The 17,174-nt window shown below is 44.9% G+C and overlaps 1 protein-coding gene across 8 annotated transcripts in view; it reads left to right on the forward strand.

The window, feature by feature from the left end:
- The window catches only part of esrrga (estrogen-related receptor gamma a), a 167,908-nt gene extending 151,038 nt beyond the window's left edge, over positions 1 to 16,870 (forward strand). For all 8 annotated transcript variants that reach the window (XM_036541844.1, XM_036541838.1, XM_036541843.1 and 5 more), the window contains 2 exons: positions 12,129 to 12,398; positions 16,406 to 16,870. In XM_036541844.1, coding sequence (XP_036397737.1) covers positions 12,129 to 12,398; positions 16,406 to 16,650 — 515 coding nt within the window. In that variant the 3' untranslated portion in view covers positions 16,651 to 16,870. The remainder of the gene's footprint in view (positions 1 to 12,128; positions 12,399 to 16,405) is intronic.
- Positions 16,871 to 17,174: the final 304 nt, after the last annotated feature.

Consider the following 17,174-nt stretch of genomic DNA (forward strand, 5'->3'; position numbering starts at 1 on the left):
CACACAATGTCATTGATTAAAAAACAGCTTATGTAGGTGACGATATCAATAAAAGTAGGCCTACAAAAGATTTCAAAGCCAAATTTGGAAGTGAATATAAGTGTATAATGACGTTAGCTTGTAATGGTGTTACTCTCAAACATTTTTCTTTTATTTTTTATAGCTAGCTAAGGTAACAAATAATGCACTATTCATTTCAAACGCTGCTTATGGCCATGGTGGTGCTACAGCGCAGTTGATGACTGAAAATCTCGGAACTTCAGTTCAGTGCATTTTTGTTTGTTGCTTTATTTTTAGATGCATACAGTGTGTGATTTTGTTTCAGTAAATGGCATACAGCTGCTTTTGTACTTTAGGTGTAACGCTGAGATACATTTGCCTCTGCACTTGTAAAATGAATCCCATGTGAGACATTCAGATACCTGTAATGTGTTAGCTTATTGTGGGTATCTGATTTTCACAGAAGGATGTCCATGCTGTTCATTGTCATTTTTTTATTCAGAACAGAAAGGGAATGTAGGCCTTTCCAACCTAATGCAATCATGAAATTAACAAGTTTCATTCAAGTTTAATTTCACAGAGAAACACCATCGTATTTTTAACGTCACTGAAATCAACAATAACAACAATTGTTCAATTGCCATTGTTTAAAATAAAGTCATCTCTCAGAGTTGAGAACAAAACCCAGGGCAGTTAGATTAAATGGAGGTCTAGAATATCTACGGAATAAATAAACATAATAAATAATCCTAATGATACTGTATTATGTTGAATTTGGCCGAATTTGCCCCCCCCCCCTTGTGTGACAGCAGTGAGGTTTCGGCAGTGTTTACCCTCCTGAGCCCGACACCTGTGTTTGTTTTCACCTCGCGCCGCCAACACGGCCCCCGGTCACCCTCGCACCCTGATTCATCTCTCTTAATAAAGCACACATCTGTTTAGCAAAGTCCAGGAGCAGGTTTATCCGTATCCCATCAGCCCCTGCTCCCAGACCCGCCGTTCACCTCGGATGAGCAGGTGACTGCGGCTCGTCACCTGCTCTGTCCACAACGTCAGGCGGTGTCGGCCGGGACAGGAGGGGGCGGCCTCTGTGATTGCCAGTTGAAAAAACAAGGCATTATTGCTCATTTTTGCCCTCTTATTAGTTTGATTACATTTGCAAATCAAATCAATCCATCAGACAGTAGCGGGCTGCATGCCGCAATTTGAAGGCCTAGTAATCTCCATCTAATAAGATGCAAATGTGTCACATCGGTAAGTAACCAATAAATCATTGGTGTGTCTTCGGCAATCATTAAATATCAGAATGAACAGTCAATTTTTAGTATTTTCAATTTGCGATATGCTGCTGGAATATAAAGATAGATGGACGTAATTATACAAACCAAACTCTATTTCAACTCATTCCAGACAGCAAATTTAGTGGAAGGTATAACCAGCCTGTCATCACATCACATTATTTCTGGAGGTTCATGCAAAGTTCACAGACAAGCATGAAATGGCCCTCACCCTCTCCCTCCCCCCAAACCTCCCAACCCCCCCAAAATAACAGTTCAGAGGGGGCATCCTCTCCATCAGAGAAGAAGCAGGCAGGGAAATGGGATGGGATTGGAGCTGTCGGGTAGCTCTGAGGAATTATCACCTCTGAGGTTCGCGGGCGGGAGGTGGGTGAGGCTATGGGTTAAACAGGGATCCCTGACTATAGCAGAAGGACCGTGCTGGATCGCCCGGGCCCTGAAATGGCTCTAATCACAATGTAAATTATTATCGATGCAGCAGGGTGACACGGCCACGCTCTGCTGTACCCACTGTGTTGCTTATGAATAAAATGATTGAACATATTTGAGCCGAGACCTTTGTCTTTCCTGAGGCTTTTACAGCACTTACATAGCCACACTGCTCTTGATCTTCCTACGGCACAGGTGAGACCGTTCTAAACACACTGTTCTCATCTGTTGTAATGCAGTATTTTCATTCATTTCTGTATTTATTTCTATATTACTAAAGCAGCTCTTCTCTGTGAAATGTGGTCTTTTTTCCAGATAACAAATCCAGCAAAGTAAAAGGAACTCTATAGACTGGATTCATGCAACATTCGCCCTTCACTCTGACTCACAAATAAATACAAGTGCTACTTTTTGACAAACATAGTTTGGCTAATTTAATAATTACCAAAATGTGTGAAAACATTTGTATTGGAAAAAAAAACTTGCAGGTATTTGTAAGTAAAAGTTAAGCATGGATATATCTCATGGAGTGAAATGTACAGTACCAGTCAAAAGTGTGGACACATCTACTCATAAAAGGGTTTTTCTTTATTTTTACTATTTTCCACATTTTACAATAATAGTAAAGACATCAAAACTATGAAATAACAGAAATGGAATTATGCAGTGGCCAAAAAGTGTTTAACAAATCAAAACTATCTTATAGTATTTAGATTTTTTTGGAAAGGAACTCATACGCTGACGTCAACTTTACTATTTACATTTGTCTAAGAAACAAATTTCAAGCATTTAGGCATGAGTGTCTTTGAATGCACATTTCTCATTATCTTAATCAGGTATTTCCAAACCTTTGACTGGTACTGTAAGTGATGATATAGATGCTCAGAGTCTGCCACAGATTTCTCAGTGTTGCTTTCTCTTTGCCGCCCAGCTGTTGGCTGTGTGTCAGCTGTCTCACGTGCCCTGTTCTCCTTATTCAAAGGCCACGGCCACTCAGCCAAGTCCTGTTACCCTCGCGTTTTTAAAGAAGAAGCTCAGAGCGGCTAATCTTCTTTTAATTACTAAAGTGAGGATATAGCTGTGAGGTAAAAACTTCCCCACAATGGTCAGCCATCAGCCCTTTAGCTTTCACTCTGTCTCCCTCATTCAAATTTAAATCCAGATTCAAATTCAAATGTGCTTCAGAATGAAAGGGGCTCTAGTGTGTCCAGAATGTTCTGTCTCTCTCTCTCTCTTTCTCTTCTCCTCTGTCCGCTCCATTTTCCGTTTGTTTCTTTTCCCACCTTTTGTGATGTTTCATAGGTGAAGCACCTCCATGTGTTTTTGCTGCTGTTTGTTTAGCAATGCTTTCAAAACAAAGTCTCACGCAGGCGTGTGGCTGCAACCCTCCAATCCCCAGCCCCAGTGTGTGTGTGTGTGTGTGTTTGTGTGTGTGCGTACTGCACAGATGTATGGAAATGGCAAACCTTATTAGCTGAAAGGTGCATTTTTTAATTTGTTTTATATTCTGTTTTATATCATTTTCTGTTGGTTATTATATTTAGGCTGGTATTGAGTTGTCTCAGCTATCCTCAGCCTTTTGCATTGTTGTTGTTTTTGGGGGGTGATCTGTATCTATCCTGTAACGCTCCACTGCATCTAAACACCACACACACACACACACACACACACACACACACACACACACACACACCTATCCCTCACCCTCGCCAAACCCCGCACCCTGCCAAAGCACCACCCACGCCACACACGGTGGTGGCATTTGTGGCCTGGATTTATAGTTTGTCTTTATCTGTTGCTTCATCTGTGGGTAGCTATTACAGCTGCCCGGCCGGGTTATTGTTTGGGCCTGATAGATCTGTGTGTAGTCCATCAAAGGGGAGCCGTGCGCCTGGAAAGCCATTGGGCCCGCCTGATGATGAAATACGAGCTATCAGCCCCAGTAATGGCTGTAAAATTTCATAATTACACGGCCTTTATTACATTGCATAATGACCCTGAAGCAGTATGGAACAATTAATTAAGATTTTCAGCCATGGCTTTTTCAGAAATTAAAAGGTGCTCATTGCTGTGGAATGGGGTAATGTCTTGTCTTGAAAGCATTAAGGCATGCTTAAAGAGAGGGCCTCTCTCTCCCGGTTGAAATTGCGTCTAGCTAACAGGATGCTTGTTGTGCAGAACACAGGCCTCTTCTACTTGCCTTTCATGCTCATTTTTGCTGTAATCGAGAAAATGCTAAAATTCTGAATTAATGTACTCATCTTGGAGAGATATGTGATTTATTGGCATTAAATGCCTAAATTATTAGCACTGTCATATTACTGTAAACATTCTAAATCAATAATTTTGCATTAAATGTGATATTTTGGAGAAAAGAAATGTTTCAAGGATGCTGCTCAGTTATTTTAAAGGCTGGAGTAAGACCAGTCAATGCACTGGTATACACATCAGTCCATCATCTGTGGACAACCCATGAGTGTTTCACCTTACCTGAAACAAAGGGAATTGTCACTGAAACACGTTCTGCTTTATGTCGAAGTTTACCTAAGATCCCTTTTTCTTATGGACATGCCTGTAGCATGTCTCATTGGAAAGGCCTCAGATAGGTAGATTTCTGAGAGAAAGAAGGAGGGGGGGGAGAGTGAGTGAGCGGCACACAGAGAGGAGTGTAATGAATTAACAGCCATGTGCTAATATAACCCTAAACCCGTCTGTCTCGACGCAAGAATTACAACCTCTCTCTCTGAGCCTGTTTGCCGGGCCTCGGAGGAATAGCTGGCAGCTTCTCGCCGTTCAAAGAGGAAAAGCCCGTGAGACGCGGCACATGAAAAGAGGCTGTCGCTGGCGCGAGTAAGCTCCTGAGGCCTGTGTACACAGCGCTAATGCCCCTAATAGGAATTTCGCAAAACTGGTGTCATTCTTGCAAACATCAGCAGAAAAAAGGAAACGCAGAGGGGAAAGGCACACTCCGAAGCGAGAGTGAGAGGGAGAAGGAGGTGAAAAGTCCCCAAAACAGCCAAGACACGCGGTGGCACTCAGAAGGGCTGGGTCAAGGAAAGACGGAAAATCAGACACTGTAGGACAGATCTGCTAGGCGACCTGATTTGTTCTTTCATGTATTAGGGAGGGGACTCAGCCACAAGGTGCAGCTAGCAAGTTACCAGCAACGTCAACCAGAGCGATTGTTCTGGCCTTATGTAAAACACAACAGTACACAAATGTTTCCACAGTAGTAGCCTTTGTCTCTGCAATGATTATATCTGTTTTTTTTTTTAATCTGTCAACTGAATCGTAGTGTCAACTGTGTTATCTCGATGGCCATCTTAGTCCTGCAGTTATAGTGTCTGCTCAGCATAAGTAAATTTAATCAGTGGCTAGCAGTAGTAGTAGTAGTAATCTTTAGTAAAAATTTTTAGTAGAGTCTAGTAATCTCAAATTTTAATTTATGAAGAGTGACATTACATTTTTTGTTCTGTTTTAATCTTTTAATATATTTGACGCACTGCCAAACAGCTGTTGTCCTGGCAGTAAGTGTGAATGAAGATGTGACAGGCCAGGCCCGGGCTGCTGTCTCAGACTCACTGTGCTCCGCACCAGCCCTTTCCTGCAGAACCGGGGAGAACGAGCGCGGGCCAAGGTCAAAACCCCTCGGCTTCCACACCGCGCCCGTCAGGTCAGGCCTGAGCCGTTTCCAGAAACTTCCCCGGCTTTGCCAGTGTGAGAGATCATTTAGGCGCCTCTCGCTGTGATGACAATAGCGAAAATGACAAAAGGGGGCCCAGGAAAGGGGGTAATTAAAATGTAAATATTGATATTTTATTATTTGAAATGGCTTTCCAGCACGGCGTTTAATGCCACTCCATCTGCGCGAGTCTCTGCAGCGGTCACTTTACGGCCGCCTGGAGACCGCGGCAGACAGGCCCGACTCCGTCCCCCCGTTATGTCAAAATGCTTGTTGCCGCTTAATTTTGATATCTAATTAAGTGGAAAAGTACAGTCCATACAGTAATCTGTGGCATCTTAACCAGCTGCCTGGGTATATTTAGAATTAATCTCCACTACGAATCGCTTCTAATGTATGCAATTAAGAGTCTGCCGATTGCTAATTAGCGGCATTAGATTGGAGCGTCTCTCTCAGACCTTGTGATTAGCTGATGGTGGTGCGGCCCTCTCCCCCGGGGCGAGTGGGAAGATCCGGGAAGAAAAATCGCAGTTTATAAAACAAACATGCGCTGAGAAAAACACCGGCGTTCCTGCTCAGCCTCTCGCAGTGTGTGATGAAGTGGAAGATAAGTACCATCGCAAAAGCCATTATTTTTTTGTTAATTATGATCAACCCAATTTCACCGTGCTAATTGGTTACCTCAGTTTTTCTCAGGGCCTGGATAGAGATATTAGAAAGAGAAAATTAACATCTGTTTGTTTCTTCATACAGCATCAGCATTTTCCACAGAGTTATCATTTTATTTTTTATTTTCATTAATATTAGCATTAGCATAGTAGTAGTTGTAGTGTTAGTAGAAGTAGTAGCAGTAGGAGTAGTATGAGAACTAGAGGGGAATAGAATACTTTGTTACAATATCAGTTTGAAAGCTGTTTATAAACTAGACATAACATACAACAGTTGTATATTTATTTATTTATTTTAGGGAATTAGTTACCACAGTGAAATGTACTCTTTATGTCGAGTACACTTTCCTAGCAAAAGGGGTAACCACCCTATAGTTCAGTATTTGCAGATGACCCCTGAGCATGGCCGTCTTTAGCAGTGATTCCCTGGCTGAACTCTGGGTGGGATGAGTGGGATGCCAGAGTTCAGCCTGCTCTCTGACTCTCCACTGCTCTATTGTGTGGGCTCAGGGTGGCTCCTGTGTGGTGAGGCGGTCCGCTCTGACAGGCGAATATTTGCTTAGCTGATAACACGTGTCCCGGATGGGTCTGTACAGACGCGCCGGTGTTAATGCGTTTTTCTCCAGCCTGTGATTTTTTTTTTTTTCCCTGTCGTTCGTGGCCGTGAAAGGTGATAAAAGTGAAGGTGTGCTCGGTCCGCGCGCGCTGACAGGCCGTGTCATCACGCCTGCGCCGTCTCCCGGGGCGATCCCGTCTCCGACGGTGGGGTTGGGGTGGACCCGAAAGGGCTGCTGTAAACACAATCCTTCCCAGTCTGCTAGGCCCGCGTCTCCGCTAGGCCCGCGTTTGCGCCGCGTTTGCGCCGCGTTTCCTGCTGCCGTGGCAGCGAATGCTCAGAGCCGCGCTGCGGGGGCGCAGAGAGGGCTGTCTGGACACACCCTGGGAGTAAATGGACAGTGAGGTGAAGGAGAGATTTGGCAAGGCCGTTTCTCCCAGCATGCTCTGGCGTGGACAGGGTCACAGTGCAAAGCGCTGTGAGCTGGGAACAGAAATGAGGAAATGCTTTGTTCACAGGAGGTGTCCCCTAATCCGTTAGCGTGTCGTAATTGCAAAGAGAAAACACGTAAGCGGGCTTTTTTTGTTTGTTTGTTTCGGTGGGATTCTAGTAGAGAATATTTTTTCATGATTCTTTGTTGAAATATTTTTAAAGCAGATGGTCATTGACTCAAATCTTTTTCAATCAATGGACATTGATTCAAGGAATACATTTTACCTCTGCTGAAATTGTGACTGCTGGGTTCAGTTCACCGATTCACCAATTTTTAAAATATAAAATCCCTCTCTCTGGCTTTATCCGTTCTAGTCATTTCTTTTTATCATTATTTATAATTCTTAAGATGGGAAAAATGGATTTCTTCCATATTTGGGACAGCGAGGCATGATCTCACAGATTTCACGTGATCTCAGAGAGGGGCCTCGTGTCTGTTCCCTCCTCTCACTGTAATTGGGTCACCTAATAACGTATTGTAACGGGACGCTGCAGGTATCGCCGGGCCGGGCGGTGCTCTTCTGTAGGAGTGCGTCTTCATTTTCGCCCCCATCAGGCAATATGGTGGAGCAGGAGGCAGCAGTGTGAAGGCGCATTGAAGTCACAGATCTCAGCAGGACGGTCCCTCCGCTCGGCTGTCACGCCCCACACTGCCTCCGCCTCCGCTTCCCACGTCACCACAGCCGAACTGGAAGCCCCACGCCCTGTGCAGGATCTTTACATTACCTCTAATACTGACGTGTGTGTGTGTGTGTGTGTGTGTGTGTGTGTCAGGGTTTCCGTTAGCCGGTAATTACCGGTTTTTGCTTGCTAAAATTTATAAAAAACCAATAAATTAAAAACTTGCTGCTCAAAATGTCCAGTAATAATGCTCAGAGAAAAAGTAGCATTTTAGCGGTTGAGGTTTTGTTCAATCGTTACTGTTAGTCAAACTGATTAGAAGTCATTGTCATTCTTTCATCAGCCTAGGTGTATATTATATTTGCGTTTGTAACATAGACTGTCATTGAAACATGACTGGTAAGTTTCAGATTTGTCCAGTAAAATAAATTCTTTCCAGACACTGGACCAGCAAGACAAAATCCTAGTGGAAACCCTGGTGTGTGTGTGTGTGTGTGTGTGTGTGTGTCAATTTGATGCACAACTGACATTAAGATCATCACTGATTCTTGCCTCAGTTCTAAGATAGAAAAGAATCACATCATCAAAAAAAAGCATGCTGCAAAGCTATAACAGATAACAATAATGTACTTATTGAGGATCATTTTAGACAAAAACATGTATTTTGTTCTTCCAACAATTTATTTGTTCAAAAGTACAAAATGAGTATGAAATTTGTGCTAACTGTTTTTGAAGGAAGCCCTGCAACCACAATATTACAAGCCATTGTTATACTGTGAATTCTAAGAACATTCTATATACATTCCAATAATATTCACTATTAAATCCATCCAAAAAGTAGAAAAAATATGTTCATGTTCATGTTGCTGAACTGAAAAATGGCAACAGTCTGAATCCTCATAGAACATGTTAGATGAACTCCTGTCATCCCCATACCCACCGCTAAGTCTCATCCTGGGTTATTCGGTCTGTAAGCTCAGGAAACCAGGGCGGTCGGCGTGGCATGTGAATGCTAAGGCAAGGGGGGGCCGCTGAGGTGAAATCCTCCCTCTGGGGGCGAGGATGCGGGTCCCGTCGGGGGGGGGGGGGGGGCACATCTCGGTTCTGCTCTGGGCGGCGTAAATGTACGGTCAGAATGAATTTGGCAGACGTGTGGGTGCCGGCCGGGGGAGGGGGGTGGTGACGGGGTCCAGGGCTGGGGGGCCTGGCGGTGAGCAGTCCTGCCCGGTAGGGGTTAACTCCGCATGGCTGCACCGCAGCCTCCTCTCGTCCACGCCTCACGCCCGAGACCGACGCTGATTCCCTCTGAAACCAGGGAGAGGCTTTTTTTTTAAAGACAGAGCCATCAGATATGATTTCTTAGTGTGCCCTTCACACTTCCAGTGCTTAGCCTTTTCTGTAAGTTGACTGCAGACTGCATCAGTGGAGTCTGAGTGTGTGTGTGTGTGTGTGTGTGTGTGTGTGTGTGTGGGGGGGGGGGGGGGGGGGGTTTGACAGCGCCGACGGCGGCCTCCGCTTGGGTGGAGATGGGGGGGGGGGCGTCGGCTGCTTCAGCCTGTCTCCCAGCGAAACGCCTGGGATAGGAGGGGAGGGCCTGCTGGAGATAACACACAGCATCAGATAATGCAGCGCGTATGAGGAGACACACTTTCACCAGAGCATTCAGACCAGCAGAAAAAATGAACCTTTTCCCATCCGTTTATTTACTTTAAGATATCTCACAATCTCCACTTCATCATTATTTTCTATCATTGCTGTTATTATTTAATAATAATAAAGTGATGTAAACTTTGCCTCCTAGGCAAACAATGTTTTTTTTCCCAAATGTAGTATAGACTGCCACAGCGTAGCAAGTTGTAAAGCACTGCTCTGCTATAGACCGTATTCTCCACACTGAATTAAGACTGAGAGAATGGAGAGAAAGCGTAAGAATCCTTGTCATATAGATCAAAATAGACACAGGCTTTCATTGCTGCCGAGGTTAGCCGCTGGAATTTGATTCCTCAGATCTTTTCAGCTGCTCGTGGGAGACGTGAAATGCAATTACAGTTAAAATTGTTGGATCTTTTGTAAAAAATGAAATAAGAGGGATGAAAAGGGGGGTCTGTAATGCAACTTTAAAGTTCTCCGCACATTAATGTCAATAAAGCGGCTTTTCAATCATCAGCCCTATATTCACACTGATGCCCCTTTTCTTCTCCGTATCGATCCGTCCATGAGAACGGAGATTTGTATCTGTTAATTAATGCGTCCTGAAACAGCATTTGTATTAATCAGGTAGATAAGAAAAATTGGATGCCTGCACTTGCATGACAGCCGTAAAAGGGCCCAGCCCCAGATAAAATCATTGATGGACCTCAATAAAAAAAGTTCCTCCTTCCACTCAATAAACTAATCATCCCGCTTTTAATTATTCGGCAGAGAGATGCGCGGAGATTGGGGAATGTGTAAATCTAATTATTTACTAACAGCAGTGTCTGGAAGGGTGGGACAGTGCTGTCACAGGAAGGTGCTCCAGGCAATGGGCTTCGTCCATCTGCCACTCCATGGACCCCCCCCCCCCCCCTCCCTGACCCTCTCTCTCCCTCCCTCTCCCTCTCTCCCTCCCTCCCTCCCTTAGTCTCTTTCATCCCTTCTGTTATAGCTACCTTTTCCTTTCCTTTTATTTATCATCTGAGGCTCTATCAGCTCTGTGCTAGTAAATGTCACATTGGGATTTTTTTTACTTTTCTTTTCTTGATCCTGTTATTTTTGTTATTAACCTGAAAAAATAATAAACATATTATGAATATTGTTGAACTATGTAACTGGGATATAATGCAGAAGCAGTCATTTTACCCACAAGTATGTTCTGCAGTGATTTTTTTGTTTTGTTGTGTTTTATTGTGTTTATTTTTTTATTTTAAATTCCTTGTGACTGAACGTGTCCTCAGGCTCCCCTAACGCTTCAGGTAAAGTACCTGTGCGGGGGGGGGAGAGGGGGTGCGGGGGCCTTATTTTTAGCAGTGCCAGCTCCTATCGCAGATTGCTTTACGAGAACGCAGCCGTCTCGCATTAAAGACCCCCTTAAGAAATTCCGCGCTAATCCCTTTTGATGATTTTATTAAGTAGTAGTGGATGTCCCTGCCAACTGGCACTAGACAGAGTCACACCAGCAGCCCAGGAACTGCACCAACTGCTCGGTGCTGCTCGCCTGCTCCTAATGAGATCAGAGATGTTAACAGTTTGGGATAATAAATTAGCAGTTGTTATAAACAATAGCCTGAAACCTATACATAATGAGCTGCTTGCCATTAGTGATCAAGTCAGGGGGAGATAAAAAATGAGGCGCTTCTCTGTCGCGTCTCTGTCTAAGAAAGAGCCCCGCCACGCCAGATGTTGCCGAGCGCCTCCCCACTCCCTCCTCGCCCAGATTACGGCGCTCGCTGTCGTTTCGGGAGATTCCTCGTCTGCGGTCTAACCTGCCTCTCACTAACGAGAGAGACAGACCAGGAGCTACAGATACTGTAAGAGTGTCCCCCTCACTCCCAACAAGTGGCCCTCCCTGTATCCCTTTTTTCCTCTCCCCCAGTCTCTCCCTGCTATAGCAGACTATTTCTGGTGCTTAAACTAATGTTTATCTATTGTTCTTGATGCATGGGATTGATTAGGAACAAATATGTCATGATTGATTTATACACGTTCAGCATAGATTTAGGCATCTTTTTAAAAAGTGTAATGCTCCATTATATTCCATAACAAAATATATACTGCGCCTTTTTGAGAAGTCACGGACACAACATCAGGGCAACGTGCGTTTAGATAGCCAGACAAACATTCGACCTACACCCCCTCCCCAGCACACACACAAACACACAACCCCCCCGAATGGGAGAGGAGTGGAAGTTGAGGCTGGTGATTTGGCCTGCAGCGATGGTAGTGATGGGGGAGTGACCTGTGCAGCATGGTGGGAGAGATAAGGAGGTCCCTCTCTGACAGTGCCCCCTGGCCTGCTGTCCTGCCTGGGACGGGGGGTGTCTCTCACCCCTCTCAGGCATCTCACCCTCACATCACACCATCAGAATCTCAATGCCCTCTAACAAAAGACCCGGAAGATCTACCATCGTTTAATGCTGTCTGGGACAATGCCAGGCTCAGCCTGTGAAGGAACAGGAGCAGAACTGTTTCCTGTTGTGCTTTCACCGGGTCTTCCTTTGAAGGGTCTTTCCTTCTGCAACAGTGTGGAAACAATTGATTTCTCAAGGCTTTGTAAAGTTTTTTTTCCCTTTCATTTTTGAATTCACAGTATTGTTTTATTCAGGCTTGTTCAGCATGCATAGTGTGGTAGGAGTGCTTTTTGTCATTGTGACCAATCTGTGTCTGTTTGTGTCTGACACCCTCAGGCTTCTCCACACTCTCTCTGGCAGACCAGATGAGTCTACTGCAGAGCGCGTGGATGGAGATCCTAATCCTCCGCGTGGTGTACCGCTCACTGTCCTTCGAGGACAAGCTGGTCTACGCCGAAGACTACATCATGGACGAAGACCAGTCCAAGCTGGCCGGCCTGCTGGACCTCAACAATGCCATCCTGCAGCTGGTAAAGAAATACAAGAGCATGAAGCTGGAGAAAGAAGAGTTTGTCACCCTCAAAGCTATAGCGCTTGCTAATTCAGGTTGGCAGATTTGCTTGACTGTTGGCACGTTGTTTCTTGTTCTTGCCATCTTCTCGTTTTTCTCTCATTTTTTCCTAACTTCTCCTGCGTTGCCACCGCTGGTGGCGTATTGAAAATATAAGAACATAAAGATACAATTTAGGAATGCTGTTTTCAAAAGACTTAGTTGGAATCTGATCTCAAAAAGATTCATGAATCTGATCTGACAAACTCAAATTAATTAACTAAATGTTTTTTTTTGTTTCACTTTTGTTTTGCTAAATTGCAGTTGGTTTTGTGTTTTTACTCTGAATGGAGTAAGAAGATTTGAAAACATTTGTTTCAATCATGGAAATTGTACCACAGTGTGTCAGCACAGGAGGGGTTAAACCCAGACAGAATTTAATTTTCTTTTCCCCATGTGAATCCTAAGTGCAGAATTATCAGTGAAATGTATTAAACCATCCACACCATTACACACACACACACACCCACGCATATGCGCACACACACACACACACACACACACACACAGACCCTTCCTGAACCCTCCCTTTGCATTTCCCAGAAGCATTATCATGGTCCCTTTCAGCATTTGCATAAAGTTCACCTCAGATCCCTGTTTAATAAGGTGTCGATCATTAGGCACCTGGACGTCAATAACAGGCTCTGATGTTCTCTACCATTGACAGTCAGGCAGAGGCCTCGTATCTCCTTTTGTTTTGACCCTATCTTTGAACTTTATCTTGGTTGCTGGCCAGTAGTTTTCCCTTTAATTACAAGAAGGAAACTGTCAATAAAATCTGTTAAATGGGATGCAATGAGCGGCTTGAATGGGCGGGCGGCTATTTGTTCAAATTCTACAGCGCTCAAGGTATTGACAGTTTGTTTTCTGGGGCCATATGTGACGATCAATCTCAGGCTGGGCTCAGCCACGCTGAAAAATGAAAAACCAGATTGCTTTTGCTTGCTTGCGGATGACGGCTCACTATTTGGCGAGCCGGCAAAGACAGGCCCTTCTGCCCAAAGTGCACCCCAGAGAGAACGCGTGACTCTTTTGAGAAATTCTTTTTTAATTGATTTTGTAATTAACAGTTCATCCCTGCTATCAATGCATCCATTCCAGACCAATAGGAGGGAAATTGTTTTGAGTGGAAAAAGTTGTACTTTTTCCTGATGGGACACATTCGCATGGTGTTGCAGGGTGATTTAGAGGGATGCGTGCCTCTATCCAACTGAAGGCACATGCTACTGTGATCTCCTTCAACTTTCTTTTTGGTCTTTTCTGGTCTTCCTCAGTTTCTGTACATTAGTGTTTGTAATTATAAATAGTTTTTTTGTCTCTGAAGTCATTTTCGGAGAGTAAAATCCCTGTGTGTGATCCCCTGGGTGTTCTTCTGTCTGTAGTACCCCTCTCTTTCGGGTCTGTGGTACCCCTCTCTTTCGGGTCTGTGGTACCCCTCTCTTTCAGGTCATGTCACACCGCGTCTCTCTAGTGTCTAGTGTTCAGGGACTCGCTGCTTTAAAGTGGCTGTGATTTTAGGGTGGGGTGGGGGTAGGGGAGGCCTGCACACTGAAAGATGCAGACACCATCAAAGGGATAGGCCGCGTATGGCCGTCTGTTTTGTTCCAGTGGCGATGACAGGAGCACAAAGGATTCTGGGATAGGCACTTGACTGGAGCAACAACAAGCAGACTGTATAACGTTAGTGTTTTGAAGGGCAGTGTCATTAATGAATTCCCTGAGCACTAATCCTCTCCTGTAATGACAGTAACCCTTAAGGTATGTAAGGCAAACGTGCTCCACATGTAAAGAATGCCTACACTAACAAGACTGGCTGGTGTGAAAGAAGCAGATTTATCTGTAAACACTCACATAATGCCATATGCAGCAGCATACTGGTCATATTATCACTTTGGATTCTGAGATTACTACAGTAAGATACCATTTTTATTTTTTAGATATTTATATGTAGATGATATTTGATTTATTTTGTGTACTTTTCTCCCCTAGCATGCATTAATTATGTCCATTTGCATTTAGTCCGTGTAAACCCCCCCTGCAAAAAACATGTGTATTGTTAGCTAATGACGTGTGTGTGTATACATGCACACACATACATACATTTGCTGCCCTTATTCTCCTTCACTAAGGCCAGCCCAGTATGTATATATTTCACACTGATGGACAGTCACTGATTGGGTGCATTAGCAGTTATGGGCACATTGCACAGCGTCCGCTCTCCGTGATGGAGATGTGATGTTATTCTCAAACGCAGACAGCGAAATGCATCTCTCCCAGGATCCTTGGGTTTCCGCGCTTGCTTCCAGCGCTGATAGTTAGACTGATAGCAGTGCTGGCGCTGCATCCTTCAAGGAAAGATGCAGGTAAGCACTTTCTCCCAGGGATTTCTGTCAGATCACAGGTCACTCTTCTGATACCCCGAGCTCACGTGCCTGATGAATGAGGCAGGCCGTGCTGTCTGCATTCAGGATGGGAGCACGGGCTCCAGACCAGGAAGGGGGCAGGATATTGAGCTGCAGCCTGGGCCGGCACGTGCCCCACGGCACCACCAAATGCTGGGGAAACGTTGTCCCTGGCCAGCTGAAGAGAATGCCTGTTACTGAAATGGGGTGTTGAGTTCTGACTGCAATGGTAGCCGCATGTCTGCGCCTGATTTACATGCACACGCTTGTTAATGACTAAATATCCCTATGCATGCATTTTTATATTTCTCACTGATAATTCCAGAGAACGCAAAGGTATTGTTCACAGGACGGTCTTTCCGGGTGTCTCTTTCAGAGGCCAGCTGATCGTGTCCCTGTGCTGTTCTTTCATGTTCTGCATTCTACGCCACGCAGGCGTTTTCAAACCAGTAACAAAATGAAAAACTGTCATGCTGCTGCCCAGTATACCAGCGTACGTATAGATACAATGAGTGCACAACTTTCTCTGTTTACAGGTGAAATACAGCATTACTTCAAATTAATTCTTCCCTCAAGTACAACAGCCACCTTACAGCAAACACCACAGTCAGGCCACAGTCACTCTATTGTGGTGAATTTCACTGCAAAAGATAAGGCAGCTCCACTGTAGTTATAATAGGAAAAAATGTCCTTTTTCACATATTATATTAATGACATACCTGAAAAATGATTCATGTTCCCAGTACAACATTATGAAAAACAACGTTAAAATACATCCCATGAACATGCACATGTAAGGAATAATGCTTTTCCTTGCTCCTTCAACTAAGTACAAATGTGTAAATTTAAGTATAAGTGTTGGAAGCTGTATTTTCATAGTCCTTTCCTTTTGGTTGTTTTTGAGCTCTCTTCCTCCCATGAGATGTTCTGCTAAGGGTTGAGACCCTACAGAACCTTAAAGGGCCTGAACTACCTACATCTTGATCTGCTGTGGAAAGCTGAAACATCTGCAGTTATGTTTGTGTCTCTCACACAGATGCACTGGTACACACAGTACTACGATGAAGTTAAACACAGATTCATATCCATCGGGCCACACATTTCACATCAGCTCTGCCCTCTGTTTGAAGAACAGACTGAAAGAAATCGCAGAATGTTTTTGTCGTGTATTTAGGAATGCGGTTTGCTTTACAGCAGGTGGCAGATCAATCACATTTCTTTATATCCATCTTCTTCCTCCCACCCTCACTTCTCATTCACACCACTCAGTACTACTGTAGTCATATACAGATTCAAAGTATGACCCCTCATTGCTCAGTGGGTACCAAGTGTCATATTTTGCTGCTCAGTGAAGTCCAGGTCCAGCATGTTGCAGGTGATGAGAAGACCTTCTGCTTGTATCTGCTCTGATCTGAGTTTTTTGGGGGTGGGGGTGTTCAGAGGGGCTGTGTTTGCGTGGGGTGGGTAAGCAGGCCCTAACCTTTCTCGTTCCCGCCCTCGCAGACTCCATGCACACAGAGGACGTGGAGGCGGTGTAGAGAGGCTGTGTTTGCGTGGGGTGGGTAAGCAGGCCCTAACCTCTCCCGTTTCCACCCTCGCAGACTCCATGCACATAGAGGACGTGGAGGCGGTGCAGAAGCTGCAGGATGTGCTGCATGAAGCCCTGCAGGACTACGAGGCGGGGCAGCACGCGGAGGACCCGCGCCGGGCGGGGAAGCTGCTCATGACCCTGCCCCTCCTCCGGCAGACCTCCACCAAGGCCGTGCAGCACTTCTACAGCATCAAGCAGGACGGCAAGGTGCCCATGCACAAACTGTTTCTGGAGCTGCTAGAGGCCAAGGTCTGACTCCAGCCTCCCGGCCCCGCCCCCTTCCCCTTCTGGTCCCGCCCTCAGAAAGAGAGAGAGAGAGAAATGGGAGGGTCACGCCCCTGACTCCACCCACTCCAGCTGGGAGACACTGACACAGTTTCACCACTAGGGGGACCTTGTCTTTATAAACTGTAACAAATTATGGCGAGAGACTAGCCAGTAACAATAACGGTGTTCGTAACTATCAATGACAGTAACACGCATACAATGACAAATTGTCATTACTTTAAAAAAAAAAAAAGGAAAAAACATTAAATGAAAAGTAAGACTGCACTGATTATTTAGCAGTGAAACCAGCTTTGGACTCCTTTCTTCTGAGTTTCCGATGCAGTTTTTGTGCTGTCAAAACTTTCATTTTTCACCAAGAATTCTGGAGCGGAGAAGAGGAGGAAGCCAGCCCTGCCAAAGGATGGAGGTCCATTCAATGGATGCCAGCAAACTGTATGACAATGCGCAAACACCCCCGTAACAGAGGAGTCACAGCAAAGCGCTCCCCCCGG

Source organism: Megalops cyprinoides, chromosome 12 (assembly GCF_013368585.1).
Source record: "Megalops cyprinoides isolate fMegCyp1 chromosome 12, fMegCyp1.pri, whole genome shotgun sequence".
Classification (NCBI taxonomy): Eukaryota; Metazoa; Chordata; class Actinopteri; order Elopiformes; family Megalopidae; genus Megalops; species Megalops cyprinoides.